The sequence below is a fragment of the Aquarana catesbeiana genome, linkage group LG06 (assembly GCF_042186555.1).
Source record: "Aquarana catesbeiana isolate 2022-GZ linkage group LG06, ASM4218655v1, whole genome shotgun sequence".
In the NCBI taxonomy this organism is placed as follows: domain Eukaryota; kingdom Metazoa; phylum Chordata; class Amphibia; order Anura; family Ranidae; genus Aquarana; species Aquarana catesbeiana.
The window spans coordinates 275,117,785-275,136,184 of record NC_133329.1 but is presented as its reverse complement, the minus strand read 5'-3'; the positions used below and the strand labels follow the sequence as shown (position 1 = coordinate 275,136,184).

Sequence of the window (18,400 nt, the reverse complement as noted above, 5' to 3'; positions counted from 1 at the left end):
GATGGCTTGGGGATCTTTCCAGAATACACAGCAACAATGCTTAGGTAAACCTTCTACCAATTTCCATGATTTATGATTTGCACTATTTTCCTAATTATTTCAAATGTTTTTTTATATCTATGATTCTTAAGAAATGAAAAAGAGCTGCATTTGTATTCTCATTAACTTGAAGAGAAGAGGATCTTTCAAAGTAAAGGATGTACCCGAATTAAACGTCTCACAAGCATGATATAAACACATCGGCTTTTATCGATGTCCTTTGATAATGTCAATTGCTCATAATAACCCTCATTCAAAACTGCTTTGAATTACAAGATTGGAAGCACAAGCAGAAAATCTCTACGCAAGCATTTAGTAAAAGTGGCACATGTGAGAACAAGAGCTTCTCATTATATGTACCTTATTATTAGTACAATTGCCTTGTAAATAAACAGTGATAAAGGGCGCAAGTGAACCATAGAATGATACCATATATAACAAATTTGTCAAATGTCAAATTTGACAAATTTGTTATATATGGTATCATTCTATGATTCACTTGCGCCCTTTATCACTGTTTATGCTTTATTAGTTATTACTAATTTTTGGTGCTGCAGTGAAAATCTTCAGATTGATCTGGCTCCATTTCTCTTTTTTTTTTATATGCCTCGTAACTAATACAGATCCTTTGGATAGCTAGTTCTTATCTTAATTACTTGAGGTCGTTTAGACATTTTACTCTGGCTAGCCTGCTTAAGGCCACTGTTCATTTAAGTAAAGTGCAAAAGACACTCGGCAGCCAGGAGTTGCGGTCACTCAGACTGTGGAAGACTGGACAGGGGCTGTAATCTGACTCGGGGACTACAGGCATGTCATGCATCAGTACAGTGTCCTCTAGTTGCTAAGTCAGAAGCGACCCAAACTGACCATGCTAAGACAAATGTGCTCCTGTACTTAGCGTCGTCAGTAACACACAGTGTTTTAAGTTTTACGTATACATTATCCTGCAATTTTGTGCACTGTACCCTTAAAATAAACCAAAGCCATGGACAAATGTTTAATATATTGCAAGCAAACATACATCAGTTACAAGTGTGTAGTGACACGGGACAAAACATCTCACAGGGGAACTCTGTATTATTGCTGAGTAGACGTGCAATTTGTTTTATTACGAATATAAAGTTGGACAAATTTTTATTTATACATCCGTATCTCCGAATGAAATAGTAAAGAAGTTAGTTGAAATTTGTTTAATTTTGTTTCATATATTAATTTTCTAACTATTTTCACATTTTTGGAACGATTCAAATTCAGATAGATTGAAAAATGATCGACCAATTCAAATTCAGTGTGAAGAATAGCTGGTTGGTAAGGAGCGGCCAGGAAGCTGGCTGCTGCATCCTTAACCACTTGTCTACTGGGCACTTAAACCCCCCTCCTGCCCAGACCAATTTTCAGCTTTCGGTGCTCTCACACTTTGAATGACAATTACTCAGTCATGTAATACTGTACCCAAATTAATTTTTTGTCCTTTTTTTCATACAAATAGAGCTTTCTTTTGGTGATGTTTGATCACCTCTGGGTTTTTTATTTTTTGCGCTATAAATAAAAAAAGACCGAAAATTTTGAAAAAAAAAACGCATTTTTCTTAGTTTCTATGATAAAATTTTGCAAATTATTAATTTTTCTTCATAAATTTTGGCCACAATTTATACTGCTACATATCTTTGGTAAAAATAACCCAAATTAGTGGATATTATTTGGTCTTTGTGAAAGTTAGAGAGTCTACAAGCTGTGGTGCAAATCATAAAAAATTGATCACACCTGATGTACTGGTGGCCTATCTCATTTCTTGCGACCCAAACAAGTCAGGAAAGTACCAATACCCCCCAAATAACCCCTTTTTTGAAAGTAGACATTCCAAGGTATTTAGTAAGATGCATGGTGAGCTTTTTGATGTTGTCATTTTTTCCCACAATTCTTTGCAAAATGAAGATTTTTTTTTTCCCCCACAAAATTGTCATTGTAATAGGTTATTTCTCTCACATGGCATGTATATACCACAAATAACGCCCCAAAATACATTCTGCTACTCCTCCTGAGTATGGGGATACCACATGTGTGGGACTTTTCCACAGCTTGGCAACATACAGAGGCCCAACATGCAGGGAGCACCATCACGTGTTCTAGGAGCATAAATTACACATCTAACTTGTTGACTACCTATTACACTTTTGAAGGCCCTGGAGCACCAGGACAATGACACGTGACACTGACATGGCACTGATGACAGATGGCACTGATACGTGGCACTGATGACACTGACGTGGCACTGATGACAGATGGCACTGATACGTGGCACTGATGACACTGATGACAGATGGCACTAATACGTGGCACTGATGACATTTGGCACTAATACGTGGCACTGACAGCTGGCACTAATACGTGGCACTGAGGACACGTGACACTGATGACAGATGGCACTAATATGTGGCACTAATGACACGTGGCAGTGATGACAGATGGCACTGATGACAGCTGGCACTAATACGTGGCACTGATGACACGTGGCACTGATGACAGATGCCACTAATACGTGGCACTGATGAACGATGGCACTAATACGTGGCACTCATGACAAATGGCACTAATACGTGGCACTCATGACACATGACACTGATGACAGGTGACACTGATGACAGATGCCACTGATACGTGGCACTGATGACAGATGGCACTAATATGTGGCACTGATGACAGATGGCACTGGGGACGGATGGCACTGGGGAGGGATGGCAGTGGGGAGGGATGGCACTGGGGACAGATGGCAGTGGGGACGGATGGCACTGGGGAGGGATGGCACTGGGGACAGATGGCAGTGGGGATGGATGACACTGGGGAGGGATGGCAGTGGGGTGGGATGGCACTGGGGACAGATGGCAGTGGGGACGGATGGCAGTGGGGACGGATGACAGTGGCGAGGGATGACAGTGGGGACAGATGACAGTGGGGAGGGATGACAGTGGGGACAGATGACAGTGGGGAGGGATGACAGATGACACTGACAACTTTTTTTTCCGTTTTTTTTTTTTTTACACTCACCGCTGCAGCGGTTCGCCCTCCCTCCTCACACGCTGTCTCTGTGTGAGGAGGGAGTGCCAGCGATGAGAGATGATCTCATATGTTTACATATGAGATCATCTCTCATTGGCACCACCGATCACACTGTAAACGGCCGCTGTGATTGGCCGTTTACGGCGATCTGTGACTGGCTGTGTCCAAGGGACACGGCCAGCACAGAACTTCCCCGATGCGCACCTGCGGGAGCGCGCATCGCGGAAGTAAACAGTTGGATGTCCAGGGACGGCCACCCGGCAGGTAGTGTCCGCGCTGCAGCCGTCTTTCGGCTATAGTGGACTTCTACTACTGGAGTCCACTGACAGCTGATGAGCCATCGGTTGTTAAGGACACGATGGCCTGGCTCTCGACCCTCTCTTTAACAACCAGCTATTGTTCACACAGAATTCAAATGGGTCTATAATTTTTTAACCAATCCGAATTCGAATAGTTACAAAAATGTGGAATTCGTTAGAAAATTAATAAACTATACGAAACTAAACAAATTTTGAAACAAATCAATAAAATAAAACGAGTAACATAACAAATCTATCCAAAATGAAACAAAACAATTTTTTCTATTCTGCACATGTCTATTGCAGCGCACAAGTGGCTCATCTCTGATCCTTAATGTTTGATTCTTCACATGACCGCAGTCTCTTCCAGGACCTGGGCATTGGTGAGCATGCCTTCGAGCAATGTGTTACCCCATGTGCAAGGGCACAGTAGACCCCACTCACTAGACAGGTAAACTAGTCAGCAGGAAATCTTGGGATTTGTTTTAATTTTTCATCCAAGTACATTTTCTGCAAGTACCAAAATATACCTGCCTATCCTGTCAGACATCTTGTACCCTTGTAACTTCTCATAGACTAAACTGAAAACTCAAACAATATTATTAGCTTTCTTCGCTGTTTTCAATGAACTTCAAAGCAACACCCCTCTATGTAATGAAGATAAAGAAAGGTGGAGGTGTTATCGCCCCTGAACAGTTATGCCCTGTACACACGATCGGACATTGTTTGGACATTCCGACAACAAAATCCATGGATTTTTTCCAACGGATGTTGGCTCAAACTTGTCTTGCATACACATGGCTGCACAAAGTTGTCGGAAAATTAAATCGTTCTCAACGCGGTGACGTAAAACACGTACGTTGGGACTATAAACAGGGCAATAGCCAATTGCTTTCATCTCTTAATTCATTCTGAGCATGCGTGGCACGTCGGATTTGTCTACACACAATCGTAATTTAAAGGATCGGATTTTGTTGTTGGAAAATTTTATAGCCTGCTCTCAAACTTTGTGTGTCGGAAAATACGATGAAAAAAGTCAGATGGAGCCCACACACGGTCGGATTTTCCGACAACACGCTCCGATCGCACATTTTCCGTAGGAAAATCCAACCGTGTGTACGGGGCAATAGAGTTCATTATTGATGTTTTGCACATATATTTGCTATTTTGCAATTATTTTTATTTCTGGATATTTTTGTTTTAAATCACTGTATTTTACAAGATTTAAAAAGTTTTATCACTTGGTAATATCTATTCAGCTGATATTATTTAGTTATTTTCCACTCATAAGATTTATAAAATAGCATGTAGAATAGTAGAATTTTCTTCTTTTTAGTCATGTGTGATGTAAATAGCTTTTTATGTTGAACAGCTGGACAATAAAATGGATTTAGATTTGTTGCACGATAAGGCTCCCTGTACAGGTATATATAATCTCTAGTCATACTGTCCCCAACAGGCTTATAAACATAGAAGTGTTCCAATAGATCATTATCTAGATTTATAGCTCTATTTAGGCTTACAACATATTTGAGTAACACTAATATATTACTTTAAGCTTTGAATCCCTTGCTATGGTTTACCAGTCCATAGTACTTATGTAAGCACTGTTTATTTTATGCAATATGGCTGTGAATGACTCTGTTTTTGACGCATTAGCTGCCCACTATCGGCTCAGTGTTTATTTACTTTTAGGTGGCTATTAGCGCTTGTCATTTGATGGCTTATTGAAATATATCAATAAAATTATAATCTTAATTGCACTATTCCAAAGTATGCAGATACAATCTTCCCGGGTTCAGAGAACATTACATCAAATACCAATGATGTGTACTATACTGATACAACAATGCTAAAACATTTTATCCAAAATTTAACCATTTATTCATACTACAGAAAAAACACTGCTCAGTATTAATATAACAAGTATTACTACTTGTAGCCAGTAACTCCAAACTCCAGTCATCCATTATTCTGCCATATTCTTTTGATCTCATGCCAATGACCTTCCATCTGGGCAGGGTGAGTATTTTGGGTTTAGTGGCTTTACTACCATGTCTAAATATGACAGCTTCCAATCGCACAGGTTTTGGTGGGCGTTGGGCATCATTGAAAGTGGTTAAAGTGGATCTGCATTGCTGGACAATTGGTTTGACAATGGATTCACATCATGAGACTTTTTTTTTAACCACTTTCTGACACTTCGCTCCTACGTGTAAAAAAACTACTTTTTTTTGCTAGAAAATTACTTATATATAATATAAATATATAAATATATATATATAAATATATATATATATATATATATATATATATATATATATATATATATATATATATATATATATATATATATATTTTTTTTTTTTTTTTTTTAGCAGAGACCCTATAAAATAAAATGGTGGGTGTTGCAATTTTTTATGTCACACGGTATTTGTGCAGCAGTTTTTCAAACGCAATTTTTTTGAAAAACAAACACATGAATTAAAAAGAAAAAAAGAACACTAAAGTTAGCCAAATTATTTTGTATAGTGTAAAAGATGATGTCATGATTACATGTTAGGTAAATAAATACCTAACATGTCATGCTTTAAAATTGCGTCTGCCCATGGAATGGCGGCAAACGACGGTGCTTTAAAATACTTCATAGGCAATATTTTAAATGCCTCTACAGGTTACCAGTTTAGAGTTGCACAGGAGGTCTGGTGCTAGAATTATTGCTCTCACGTTCGCGACAATACCTCACATATGTGGTGCGATCACCATTTACATTTTCATGCAGAAGTAACGTTTGTGTTCACATTTGCACGTAAGCACGGTGGGACGGGGGCGCTTTCATTTTTTTTTCTATTATTTACTTTATACAATTTTTTTCTTTTTTTTTACACTTTTTTTTCTGTACTTAATTTACTGCTATCACAAGGGATGAACATCCCTTGTGATAGCATGGGCACACGCAGTATCTTTTTAATTTCTTTGCATGAGGTACACCTTGACATTCATACCAGACCCTCATCATCAAGAATACAAGTCTGATATAAATGAAGGGAATACTCAGTCGTTTTGTTTTTCAAACCGGTGTAAGCAGCCAAGACCTATCATTTGCTGACAGTTGAAATGACATTTTTTTCTTTGTCTTTTTTTCACAATTGCTGTAGTATTTTGAATACATCATATAGGTGTGCCACTTCACAGGCAAGTTTAGGGAATTTCTCAGGCATGTTATTTAAATGAGCTTTAAAACTTAAGTTAATTTATGTATTTATTTATTTATTTTTTGTTTAACACTTCCTTACCAGGCCAATTCTGACATTTCTCTCCTACATGTAAAAATCATCATTTTTTTGCTAGAAAATTACATAGAACCCCCAAACATTATAGAGAATACAATGGCGGTTGTTGCAACTTTTTATCTCACACGGTATTTGCGCAGGGATTTTTCGAACACGTTTTTTTTTTGTTTAAGAAAAAAAAAAAAAACAGTAAAGTTAGCCCAATGTTTTTGCATATTGTGAAAGATGAAGTTACGCTGAGGAAATAGATACCTAACATGTCACGCTTCAAATTTGCACACGCTCGTAGAATGGCGCCAATGTTCGGTACTTAAAAATCCCCATAGGCGACGCTTGAAATTTTTTTACTGGTTACATGTTTTGAGTTACAGAGGAGGTCTAGTGACAAAATGATTGCTCTCACTCCAACGTTCGCGGCGATACCTCACATGTATGGTTTGAACACCGTTTTCATATGTGCGCGGGACTTACGTATGCATTCGCTTCTGCGTGCGAGCACACGGGGACAGCGGCGCTTTAAAAAATTTTTTTTTTTTTTCTTTTTTATTGATAATTATATTTTGTTTTTTTTGTTTTGACACTTTTTTGAAAAAAAAACATTTTTGATCACTTTTATTCCTATTACAAGGAATGTAAACATCCCTTGTAATAGGAATATAACATGACAGGTCCTCTTAATAGTGAGATATGGGGTCAATAAGACCCCATATCTCACCACTAGGCTGGGAAGCCTGAAATTTAAAAAAAAAAAATGATCACCACTTCCCAGCCGAAGCGGCGCCGTTTTTTTGAATGGAGAGGCCGGGCGTGACGTCATAACATCGCGCCCGGCCTCCGATGATTAGAGAGACTCCGGCGACCATCTGGTCCACCGGAAATCTCTATGATCTACATCCGGCGCCAGCGGATCCACTCTCCGCCTCACCGATCGTAACGGTGAGTCGGAGCAAGCACTCGAGGGCGACGGGAGGGGGGGGTCGTCCCCTCTCGCCTCCCATAGGAACGATCAAGCAGCGGAACAGCCACTATGATCATTCCTATGGTGTAGAGATTCGCCGGCTGAAACCGGCAATATCTGAATGATGTCTGTAACTACAGGCATCATTCAGATATACCCGCCCAAAGCCCAGGACATCATATGACGTGGGCGGTCGGGAAGTGGTTAATTAGCACTAAGGATGGTACTTATAGTATCTCACAGAACTGAGTACAACCCTCACATTTTTGTAAATATTTTTTTATGTCTTTTCATGTGGCAACACTGAAGAAATGACGCTTTGCTACAATGTAAAGTAGTGAGTGTACAGCTTGTATAAAAGTGTAAATTTGCTGTCCCCTCAAAATAACTCAACACACAGCCATTAATGTCTAAACCGCTGGCAACAAAAGTGAGTACATCCCTACGTGAATATGTCCAAATTGGGCCCAAAGTGTCAATATTTTTGTGTGGCCACCATTATTTTCCAGCACTGCCTTAACCCTCTTGGGCATGGAGTCCACAAGAGCTTCACAGGTTGCCACTAGAGTCCTCTTCCACTCCTCCATGATGACATCACGGAGCTCGTGGATGTTAGAGACCTTGCGCTCCTCAACCTTCCGTTTGAGGATGCCCCGCAGATGCTCAAAAGGGTTTAGGTCTGGAGACATGCTTGGCCAGTCCATCACCTTTACCCTCAGCTTCTTTCGCAAAGCAGTGGTCATCTTAGAGGTGTGTTTGGGGTCATTATCATGTTGGAATACTGTCCTGCGACCCAGTTTCCGAAGGGAGGGGATCATGCTCTGCTTCGGTATGTCACAGTATATGTTGGCATTCATTGTTCCCTCAATGAACTGTAGCTCCCCAGTGCCAGCAGCACTCATGCAGCCCCAGACCATGACACTCCCACCACCATGCTTGCCTGTAGGCAAGACACACTTGTCTTTGTACTCCTAACCTGGTTGCCGCCACACACGCTTGACATCATCTGAACCAGATACGTTTATCTTGGTCTCATCATGTCCCTAGTCTGCTTGTCTTCAGCAAACTATTTGCAGGCTTTCTTGTGCATCATCTTTAGAAGAGGTACCTTCTGGGATGACAGCCATGCAGACCAATTTGATGCAGTGTGCGGCGTATGGTCTGAGCACTGACAGGCTGACCCCCCACCCCTTCAACCTCTGCAGCAATGCTGGCAACACTCATACATCTATTTCCCAAAGGCAACCTCTGGATATGACGCTGAGCATGTGCACTCAACTTCTTTTGTCTACCATGGTGAGGCCTGTTCTGAGTGGAACCTGTCCTGTTAAACCGCTATATGGTCTTAGCCACAATGCTGCAGCTCAGTTTCAGGGTCTTGGCAATCTTCTTATAGCCTAGGTCATCTTTATGTGGAGCAACAATTTTTTTTTTCAGATCCTCAGAGAGTTCTTTGCCATAAGGTGCCATGTTGAACTTCCAGTGACCAGTATGAAAGAGGAGGAGCGATAACACCAAATTTAACACACCTGCTCCCCATTCACACCTGAGACCTTGTAACATTAACGAGTCACATGACACCAGGGAGGGAAAATGGCTAATTGAGCCCAATTTGGAAATTTTCACTTAGGGGTATACTCACTTTTGTTGCCAGTGGTTTAGACATTAATGGCTGCGTGTTGAGTTATTCTGAGAGGACAGCAAATTTACACAGTTATACAAGCTGTACACTCACTACTTTACATTGTAGCAAAGCGTAATTTCTTTAGCGTTGTCACAGATAAAAAAGATATAATAAAATATTTACAAAAATATGAGGGATGTACTCACTTTTGTGAGATACTGTAGATTGAATGACAAATGTCCCTTTTTCTGGTGGCTTCTGCCTTCATTTTAATCTTCAGCTCCCCCTGCAGTGGTAATCTTCCAGTGTATCAGGAGTTAATAGGAACCTCTGGACCTGTTACAGGTACTTAAAAGAAGTGTTGCCTATACTCACTCTTTTCACCCCCCCCCCCCCCCCCCCTCCAATTTATAGAAGCTGTACAATAATTAATGGAAGACAGGCAAATTATTGAAAGGTCTGCCTGCTCCATTCATAGAGCACTTTCCACTTTGGAAAGCTATAATAGTACAGCTTTCTAAAATAGAGAAGGGAGCGGGGGAAAGGGTGGGCTTAGTTGCTTCTGCCATGTTTAGCTGCCTATTGAGATACATTAGAAGAGACAGCTATATGCGGTTGTGTAAAATACCAGCATGCGCAGTAGCCTATTCTGTGAATGCAGTTGCATTCAGAACATATATCAGTGCTTATTCAGGTGCTTTACGCAATACCTGGCACACAACCATGTACAGCTGCCTCTTCGGAATGTCAGCTCTGCGTGCTGTCTGGTCCCAGTATGGCCGTGTGCATGAAGTCTAAGTCTTGGTTCACACTGGTGCGATGCCTGAACCAGCGCGATTCCTGTGCGGGTTCCTGCATCGCATTTGACTCGCAGGCAGTGCACACTGACAATGGCTGCGGGTGTCAATGTAAAGTTAATGACGCCTCCAAATCAGTTTGCAGAACACCCATGCAATCCGATTCCAGTGAGGACCAAAAAGGGTCTTGCACCATTTTGGTGCGAATGCGATGTGATTTCAGCCATACAAACTGTATGGCTGAATTCGCATTGCAAAGACATCGCATGTGATGAGCACAGCAATGCGATGTGAATGCAAATTACTGTCAGCGGGGTTGATGTACTAAAACTGAAGGATACCAAATATAGTACAGCTCTATACAGAAACCAATCAGCTTCCAGTTTTTTTTTTTTTTGTCAAAGCTTAATTGAACAATTTGAAGTTAAAAGCTGATTGGGTAACATGCACAGCTGCACTAGATTTTGCACTCTCCAGTTTAAGTAAATCAACCAGTGTGTCTTTAACATTTCAGACCTTACAGTGCTAACATAAACAATTTTTTGCTAATAATAAATAAGACATCAAGACATCATATGGTATTTATAGTATTTACTTACTGAATCCACAACATTCACTATTGATTTAGCAAAATTGCTGGTATGCATGTGAGAAGAACGTTGTTTCTTATACTGAAAGAAAAGAAAATGCAAGTTAGTTTTGAGATCTATTATATGTGGTACAAAATCTCAGTATCCTGCTTTGTGTTTTATGCGAATACATTAATAGTAGATCAAAGTGTTACAAATGCAACACTGCCACCACCTGGTCACAAGAAAATGTTACAAGAGGGCTTTGCAGAGTAATAAAAGGTTGTGAGAAAGACATACAAAATGAGCAAAGGCTCATGTTGATGGGTGTTGTTGGCAAATGCTGTGTTTGCTATTTGAACACAATCACATTCATTTAAATGAAAAACACAGCTTTGATAAGAAAAGGCCTACTTTGCTGCAGTTCAAATGCATCTCAATAGGACATGTTGCATCCGAAAAGACACTGTGCAATGCAAACCATTAAAATATTATTGGTAAACAAGCAAACAGCAGTTTACAAAGTATTAGGTTTTACTACTACCTTTCAATTTCCTGCAGAATTAATCACTTTGCTTTTGTTACCTTTTTTATTGTTAACGTGCACGAACACACACACGCGGGCTGTTCGACTTGCATACCAGGAACATGTAAACTCTAATGCCCTGTACACACGATCGGACATTGATCGGACATTCCGACAACAAAATCCATGGATTTTTTCCGAAGGATGTTGGCTCAAACTTGTCTTGCATACACACGGTCACACAAGGTTGTCAGAAAATCTGATCGTTCTGAACACGGTGATGTAAAACACGTACGTCGGGACTATAAATGGGGCAGTAGCCAATAGCTTTCCTCTCTTAATTTATTCTGAGCATGCGTGGCACTTTGTGCATTGGATTTGTCTACACACAATCGGAATTTCCGACAACGGATTTTGTTGTCAGAAAATTTTATAGCAAGCTCTCAAACTTTGTTCCGATGGAAAATGTGTGATGGAGCCCACACACGGTTGGAATTTCCGACAACAAGGTCCTATCACACATTTTCCATCAGAAAATCCTATCGTGTGTACAGGGCATAAGCCTCAGTTGTTAGTATATTCTGCCATCTAGTGGACAAACTTGAATACAGATGATGCTATTTATTGCCATCAAATCTGAAATACTACTTGCTAAAACAATATTTAAGCAAGTGATTTACAAATTAAATCTGAATGTATTATATCATACTTAGCAAAGAAACCAAATATTATAAAAGTTTGCATTTAATTTGGCCAACATCACTAAATTCATTCATTGGTGGCAAATGAGTTGCAACATTCTGCATGTCAGGAATAATAGTTACAGTTCACATGCTGTGATACTTGTGGATCGTTTTTTACACTGCTAGGGTGCATAGTAACATGAGCCAACTATTACAGATCAATGATCCTTTCAATGGGATAGATTTACTAAAGGTAATATGCCTATACACATTGCACTGTATTCTTTGAAAGTGAAATGCCACTATATTCACTAAGTTCTGAGGAAAATTCCCTTGCAAAGTGAACATCCTATTTGCCTTTACTAAATGAACCCCAGTGAATTTAACCTCATTTATTTGAGCATACTGTATATATTTAATAGTAATAATACTAATAGTAGTAGTAATAATACTAGTAGTACTATTGGTACTACTAATAATAGTAGTAATAATACTGTAATATTTAATGTAATATTTAATGACTGATGTTGGTTGCAAGGCAAATTCTATGTAAATGGTCAGTTATGTGATATCATTTAAATGTGTTAAAATTTTTAACTCAAGTCATAAAAATAAGAATTTGCTGGAACTCATATTTGAGATATACAGTCTAATGCCCTGTACACACGGTCGGACTTTCCGACGGAAAATGTGCAATCGGAGCTTGTTGTCGGAAATTCCGACCGTGTGTGGGCTCCATCGGACTTTTTCCATTGGAATTTCCGACACACAAAGTTTGAGAGCTGGCTCTAAATTTTTCCGATAACAAATTCCGATCGTGTGTAGATAATTCCGAGGCACAAAGTCCCAAGCATGCTCAGAATCAAGCAGAAGAGCCGCACTGGCTATAGAACTTCATTTTTCTCGGCTCGTCGTACGTGTTGTACGTCACCATGTTCTTGACGTTCGGAATTTCCGAACAACTTTGTGTGACCCTAAGACAAGTTTGAGCCAACATCCATCGGAAAAAATCAGATGGATTTTGTTGTCGGAATGTGCGATCGTGTGTACAGGGCATAACAGTGTTGCACACAATGGGGTTGATTTACTAAAGGCAAATCCACTTTGCACTACAAGTGCACTTGCAAGTGCAGTCGCTGTAGATCTGACGGGAAGCTCTGAAATAAGGGGAAGCTCTGCTGATTTTATCTTCCAATAATGTGCAAGCAAAAATACTGTTTTTTATTTTCCTTGCATGTCCTCCTCAGATCTACAACGACTGCACTTCCAAGTGCACTTGCAGTGCACTTGTAGTGCAAAGTGGATTTGCCTTTAGTAAATAAAACAAACAGAAAATGACTACAGAAAGTGACTACAATTCAAAAATCTTCCATTATATCTTGGGTACTAAGGGCAGCAGAATAGCATGGCCCACAATGTATGCTTCTAAGGAATTGGGAGGTTTGGGAACAGACTTTAGGAAATATTATATAGCGGCACAACTAACTCAACTGTACCAACTACATAGCAAACACTATAGGCCAGATTGGGTGTCCTTAGAGGCCCAGGCTCGTTTCCCACTTGCAATAGATCTGGTACTCTGGACTCCCTCACGATATTGTAAAGTGATATTATGCCCTACGCTTTCCCACTCTATTCGTTTATGGGACATGGCTTGTAGAAGATGACCTTTATGTTCGCCACACACCAGCGGCTCCTCTCTTGGCAACCCCTTCCCTTGTTTCCACCAGGGCTGCAGGTTGTAGGCTTTGACTGGTGGTTAAACAAGGGACTTTACCGCATTGGGGACTATATTGATCATAGAGGGTTATGTCCTCTATCACACTTCGAAACATTTCCATCTACAGCAAATTTATCAGTTCCTTAAACCGCTGCAGCAATCCAGCCCAGACCTAGCAGTGCGCATCATGTCTGAAAATAGGTGCATGCGGGAGGTCTCTATGTGGGCGGCATCTCCATGCTATATAAAGTATTCTTCAACCCTACGGCCAAGTTGAATTAACATATGGCCTGGGAGAGGGACCTGGATATATCTCCTGAGGCAGAGAACTGGCACAAATGGAGCACATGGATTCACAAAGGCATTTTAAATGTGGCTTTGGTTGAGGATAGCTACAAAGTGCATGCTAGATGTACCTGGTACCGGAATGCCTCTCAAAAATGTTTCCAGGCTTGTCGGCCTCCTGTTTCAGAGGATGTGGCCAGATAGGCATGCCTTTACATACATGGTGGACTTGTCCTAAAGTGCGCCATTTTTGGATGAGAAGGCACTCTTTTATTCTTTAAGTTAAGTTGGTCAATATTATTAAAGATGCAAGTATTGCTCTACTGAATAAGCCAGTCGAAAATATCCCAAGACACACACAGACTTTAATATATTTCATGTCCTTGGCAGCCAAAATTGCTATTGCAATAGCCTGGAAAAGTCCAGTTATGGACATAGCCTTATTGAAGCGTAAACTAATTTGGTAATGCTAAATTAAAAAATGGTTAGTGTCTTGTGAGATAAACAATGTCTTTTCGACAAAATATGGTCTCTTTGGCTTGCCTACTTGCAGGTCCCCGACATAAATTGCTGATTCCGAGAATAGTTGGCATTAGACTCCCGGACGGACTCACCTCCTTTTCTTCTCTATCTTTCCCACTCTTTTTTTCTTTTTTCCATTCACCCCAGTTTACCCCCTACTCTACTTATTTTTCACAAACGATCAGTAGTGGGAGTTGCATTTCCCATAAAAGAATGCATTGTGTTCTGAAAATGGAGAGAGTAACTGCAGCCTACAATGTAAGATAATCGTTTAATTGTTTGCAGAATATTTCATAACGGTATTGTTGTCTAAAGGTTTTAGGATTATGGGTGTATGGAGGAAGGGTCTGTGGGACTACCCCGTGGAGGACCCCCTCTTCCACCTGCGGGGGCTTCAAGGGTTTCCTCTATGCAACCACCTACGTAATGTTCGGCCCTCATGTTCACTATTGTGCCTATGTCGGCCACCAAGGTTGACCTGTCTTCTTCGAGAAGCCTTGATTACATTTCTCTCTCCCCCCCACTTCCCCTCCCTTTTGTTTCCTATACATTTGTATTGTTAAATGATTTGAGCATGGCAAAGATTGTTTGCCGCTCTATTTTGTGATCTCCATAAAAAATATTTTTTTCAATAAAAATTATTGTAAGAGAAAGTGACTACAATGTGGCATGTAACTGAGCACCACTGAATAGGCATAATCACTCCCATTTGTCTACAGCAGGGACACTTGCATGTCCAGAGTACTGAATGATGATTGGTTGTCACATATGCATCAAAGCTATGCAGGAGTTACTGTAACACTTCAGGTGTCCACTGAAATAGCATTGAATTAAACCAATGGATACACAAATATGTGACCACCTTAAAAAAATCCCCTACATTGCACCAAATCGAAATACACATGTTACAAAAACTATTGTTTTGTGTAACAAAACAAAAAACTTCTTTACTACTTTAGGGCCCTTTCTCATAGGCGGTCCGGTCAGGTCTGCCTGTCCGGTTTTCATACGGACCCAACATTCTACTCTATGGCTAGCTGGATGTAAATGGACTTGTATCCATTTGCACCCAGCTACCTCCGAACCAATCTAGAATAAACAAATGGAAGGGGATCCATTCCCCTCCGTTTGGCCACAGTTGGGTGTAAACAGACAGCTGGCAAGTGTGATGAGTCCTTATATCCTTTACATGTCTGTGTTACATGTTTTTTGTTAGGATAAGAAGCAAATTAAATGCACCTTTTGTCATTGTATGAAGAGACCCTAGTTTAGGATAGCTAATTTTGTATTGCACAGAATCGCACTTTAAGTTTTTGTACCTTATTGAGGTGGCTCAATAAAACTTTATTTGATTAAAAAAGAAAAAAGAGATAGCCCATAGAGGAGAGTGGGCTATGTCTATGTCTGCTCTACATAAGCAGACCTATCATCCGCCTTCTCAGCAGGGGGTCAGCAGACAGATACCCTGCTGAGCAAGCAGATCGCAGGTGGAGTCCGCCTCATGGGAAAGGTGCCTATTATTATTTATCTCTAGATATACCACCACAAGAACAAAAGTGCTTACCATTTGATGGTCATTCACAATCATAAGTTCAATATATTTCATCTCTTCAAATACTCCACCGCGTGTCTGTAATGTGAATACACAATTAAATATCACAGGTAGCCTTCAGTCCATTAAGTACCGGTACAACTAATAAGAATAAGGTATGCAGAGCTTTACAGAATTATATTTCCATACATTTGCTGTATTAGTTGAAGGAAGGAGGAGGCAGAAGTCCTGCAAGGTGGTTTTATACATTGGGGTTATTTACTAAAGCAATAAAGACAGTTCACTTAGCAAAGTGTGATGAATAGGCATCTTATAGAACTTCAAAATTAAAATCCCTACAGCTTAAAGCTGCCTATATACTATTACTTTTTTTCATTCAGCAAGAACATTTCCCAGCTTGTCCAGTAAACAAATATTGATCCAATGATTGCAATTTGTCATGTCAAATGCAGAGCTAAGGGCACTCCATTGTATTTGATGACTTCAGAGGTACTGCAACTGCCAAAGCAAAGACGTAGAAGAGTCCAGAATGTCTGCAAAAATTGCATGTTTTCCACTGTTTTACCTATAAATATCCTGCAATACATAAAAATACTTGTTGATGTGCTAGAAATGCACTCAGCTCCTATTTATGTTTGTGGGCTGATAACATCCAGCATTTTGGTGGTCTGACTATTGTCAGATCTGCTGAGTTGTCTATTGCTAAACTACTCAAAGCCTTCCACCTTCCTTATCTCTACAACATAAACACTAATTATTCTATAGTCCAGGATATGAACAAGGAGGGATTCCTTTACTACTTGAGACAACACAGGACGCGTGCAGAAAACACGGGACTACTCTGAATTTCTGGCATGATCAACAGGTTTTTTTTTTACTTTATAAAAATCATATAACAAAATGTTTTCAAGGGTATATTTTATTTAACAGACCAAAAAGTAGCAAATTAAAGAAGTGCATTGTTAGGGCTTACATACACTTTAGTGAATTGTAGCTTTAGTGAGTATTCTCATATCTACGGTACTATATATCCAGTAGGGTAAGGCCACCTTTGCCAAACTGCACCCAGAATTCAATGCATCCTATGTGAATAGGGTGGGTTAAAAAAGCATCCAGGGGTAATGGTGAATGCGCCAGACACAAAGGCCCCATTTACATTTGTGTGATGTGTTATGCAAGTACATTAAGGTTTGTTGCATTAAGGCAGCACATTTATTTTGCATATGCGGGCAACACGTCCCATCATGAGAAAAATATGACCTTTTCTTTTGTAATGCAATGCATGGCAACAAATGTTTTCATTGGACTGCCAATGCATGGGGAAAATTGCGGACTTGTGGAGTGTTACATGCAGGTGCATTAGGGTGTTGGGGTTGGCACTGAAAATGAATGGCACCACAGCACACCAATAGTTCTTACATATGTAAGTGTGCTTTGCATTACCGCAATCCCAGGACTGTGAATCTGGCTTAAGGAAGATCTAAATGCTATGCATTCAAGGGTCAGTGTAAAGGCTCATGTAATCTCCAAGAACCTTCTTTAAACAAATTACAGAGCATTATTCATGGTGCATTCTTTGCTCTGTTCAGTTTGAGTGAAACGTGATGCAGCTGGATATCCCATGTGTAGGATATCTTATTGATACTGAATGATGGTCAGAGGAAGCCATTTAGGGTTTTTTTAATATAAAGTCCAGCATTTGAAGTTTACTGTATCAGCTGGAACCACCAAATATTTTTGGATCATGCACCGTGCATTTTGACCTTACTTACTTTACTAGGCATAGATATTGCACAATGCGTGACCTTGAAAGCTAGAACAAAACCCACAATATATGAAAGAACAGGACGAAGACAGACAGGCTAACATTTCTGCTTTATTTTTAGGATCATGCTGACCACACACAGTAAAACCAGACTGATTGTTCTACATGTGTAGTAACAAAAGAGAAACTGAAATTAATATGATTATATTCATTTGGCAGATGACAAATAATCTGATGTTTTATGCGTAATCTTCCAGCAGCCCAACAGTAAAATCCAGTAGCTCAGTGTAAGCCTGATTAACCAATGGGCCAAACTGGAAAAGGCTTATGTTATTGGCATTTGGGTAAAGTGATAGGACTTGTAGAACAATGGCCAGTATATACAGGGCACAACACATATGAGTGATTTGAAAATCATAGTCTAGGCATAAGCAAATAAGATATGGTTACTGACATATAAGGATAAACAATTCTTCTAATTCTTGCATACCAATATTCTACATGTGGTTTTGGGTAGTTGATATTCCTTCGGCTGACTTTATGACTCTGAGGCCAAGCATAAATATACTGTGTGTGGTGTAGACTTAGATGTGTCTACTCTTCGGATAAACAGGGCCCAACTGGGAATAGAGGAAACTAGGTGACAGCTTCCAATATGCTGTGTGTAACTAAGGCAAAGAATATACATTACATTACTACACATACAGTATC

General features: G+C 39.9%; 1 protein-coding gene across 5 annotated transcripts in view; it reads right to left on the bottom strand.

Moving 5' to 3' along the window:
• ADAM23 (ADAM metallopeptidase domain 23) overlaps positions 1 to 18,400 on the bottom strand; it is a 339,892-nt gene that overhangs the window by 113,796 nt on the left and 207,696 nt on the right. For all 5 annotated transcript variants that reach the window (XM_073633382.1, XM_073633385.1, XM_073633383.1 and 2 more), the window contains exons 9-10: positions 15,937 to 16,002; positions 10,667 to 10,738 (exon numbers count right to left, since the gene is read on the bottom strand). In XM_073633382.1, the coding sequence (XP_073489483.1) occupies positions 10,667 to 10,738; positions 15,937 to 16,002 (138 nt within the window). The remainder of the gene's footprint in view (positions 1 to 10,666; positions 10,739 to 15,936; positions 16,003 to 18,400) is intronic.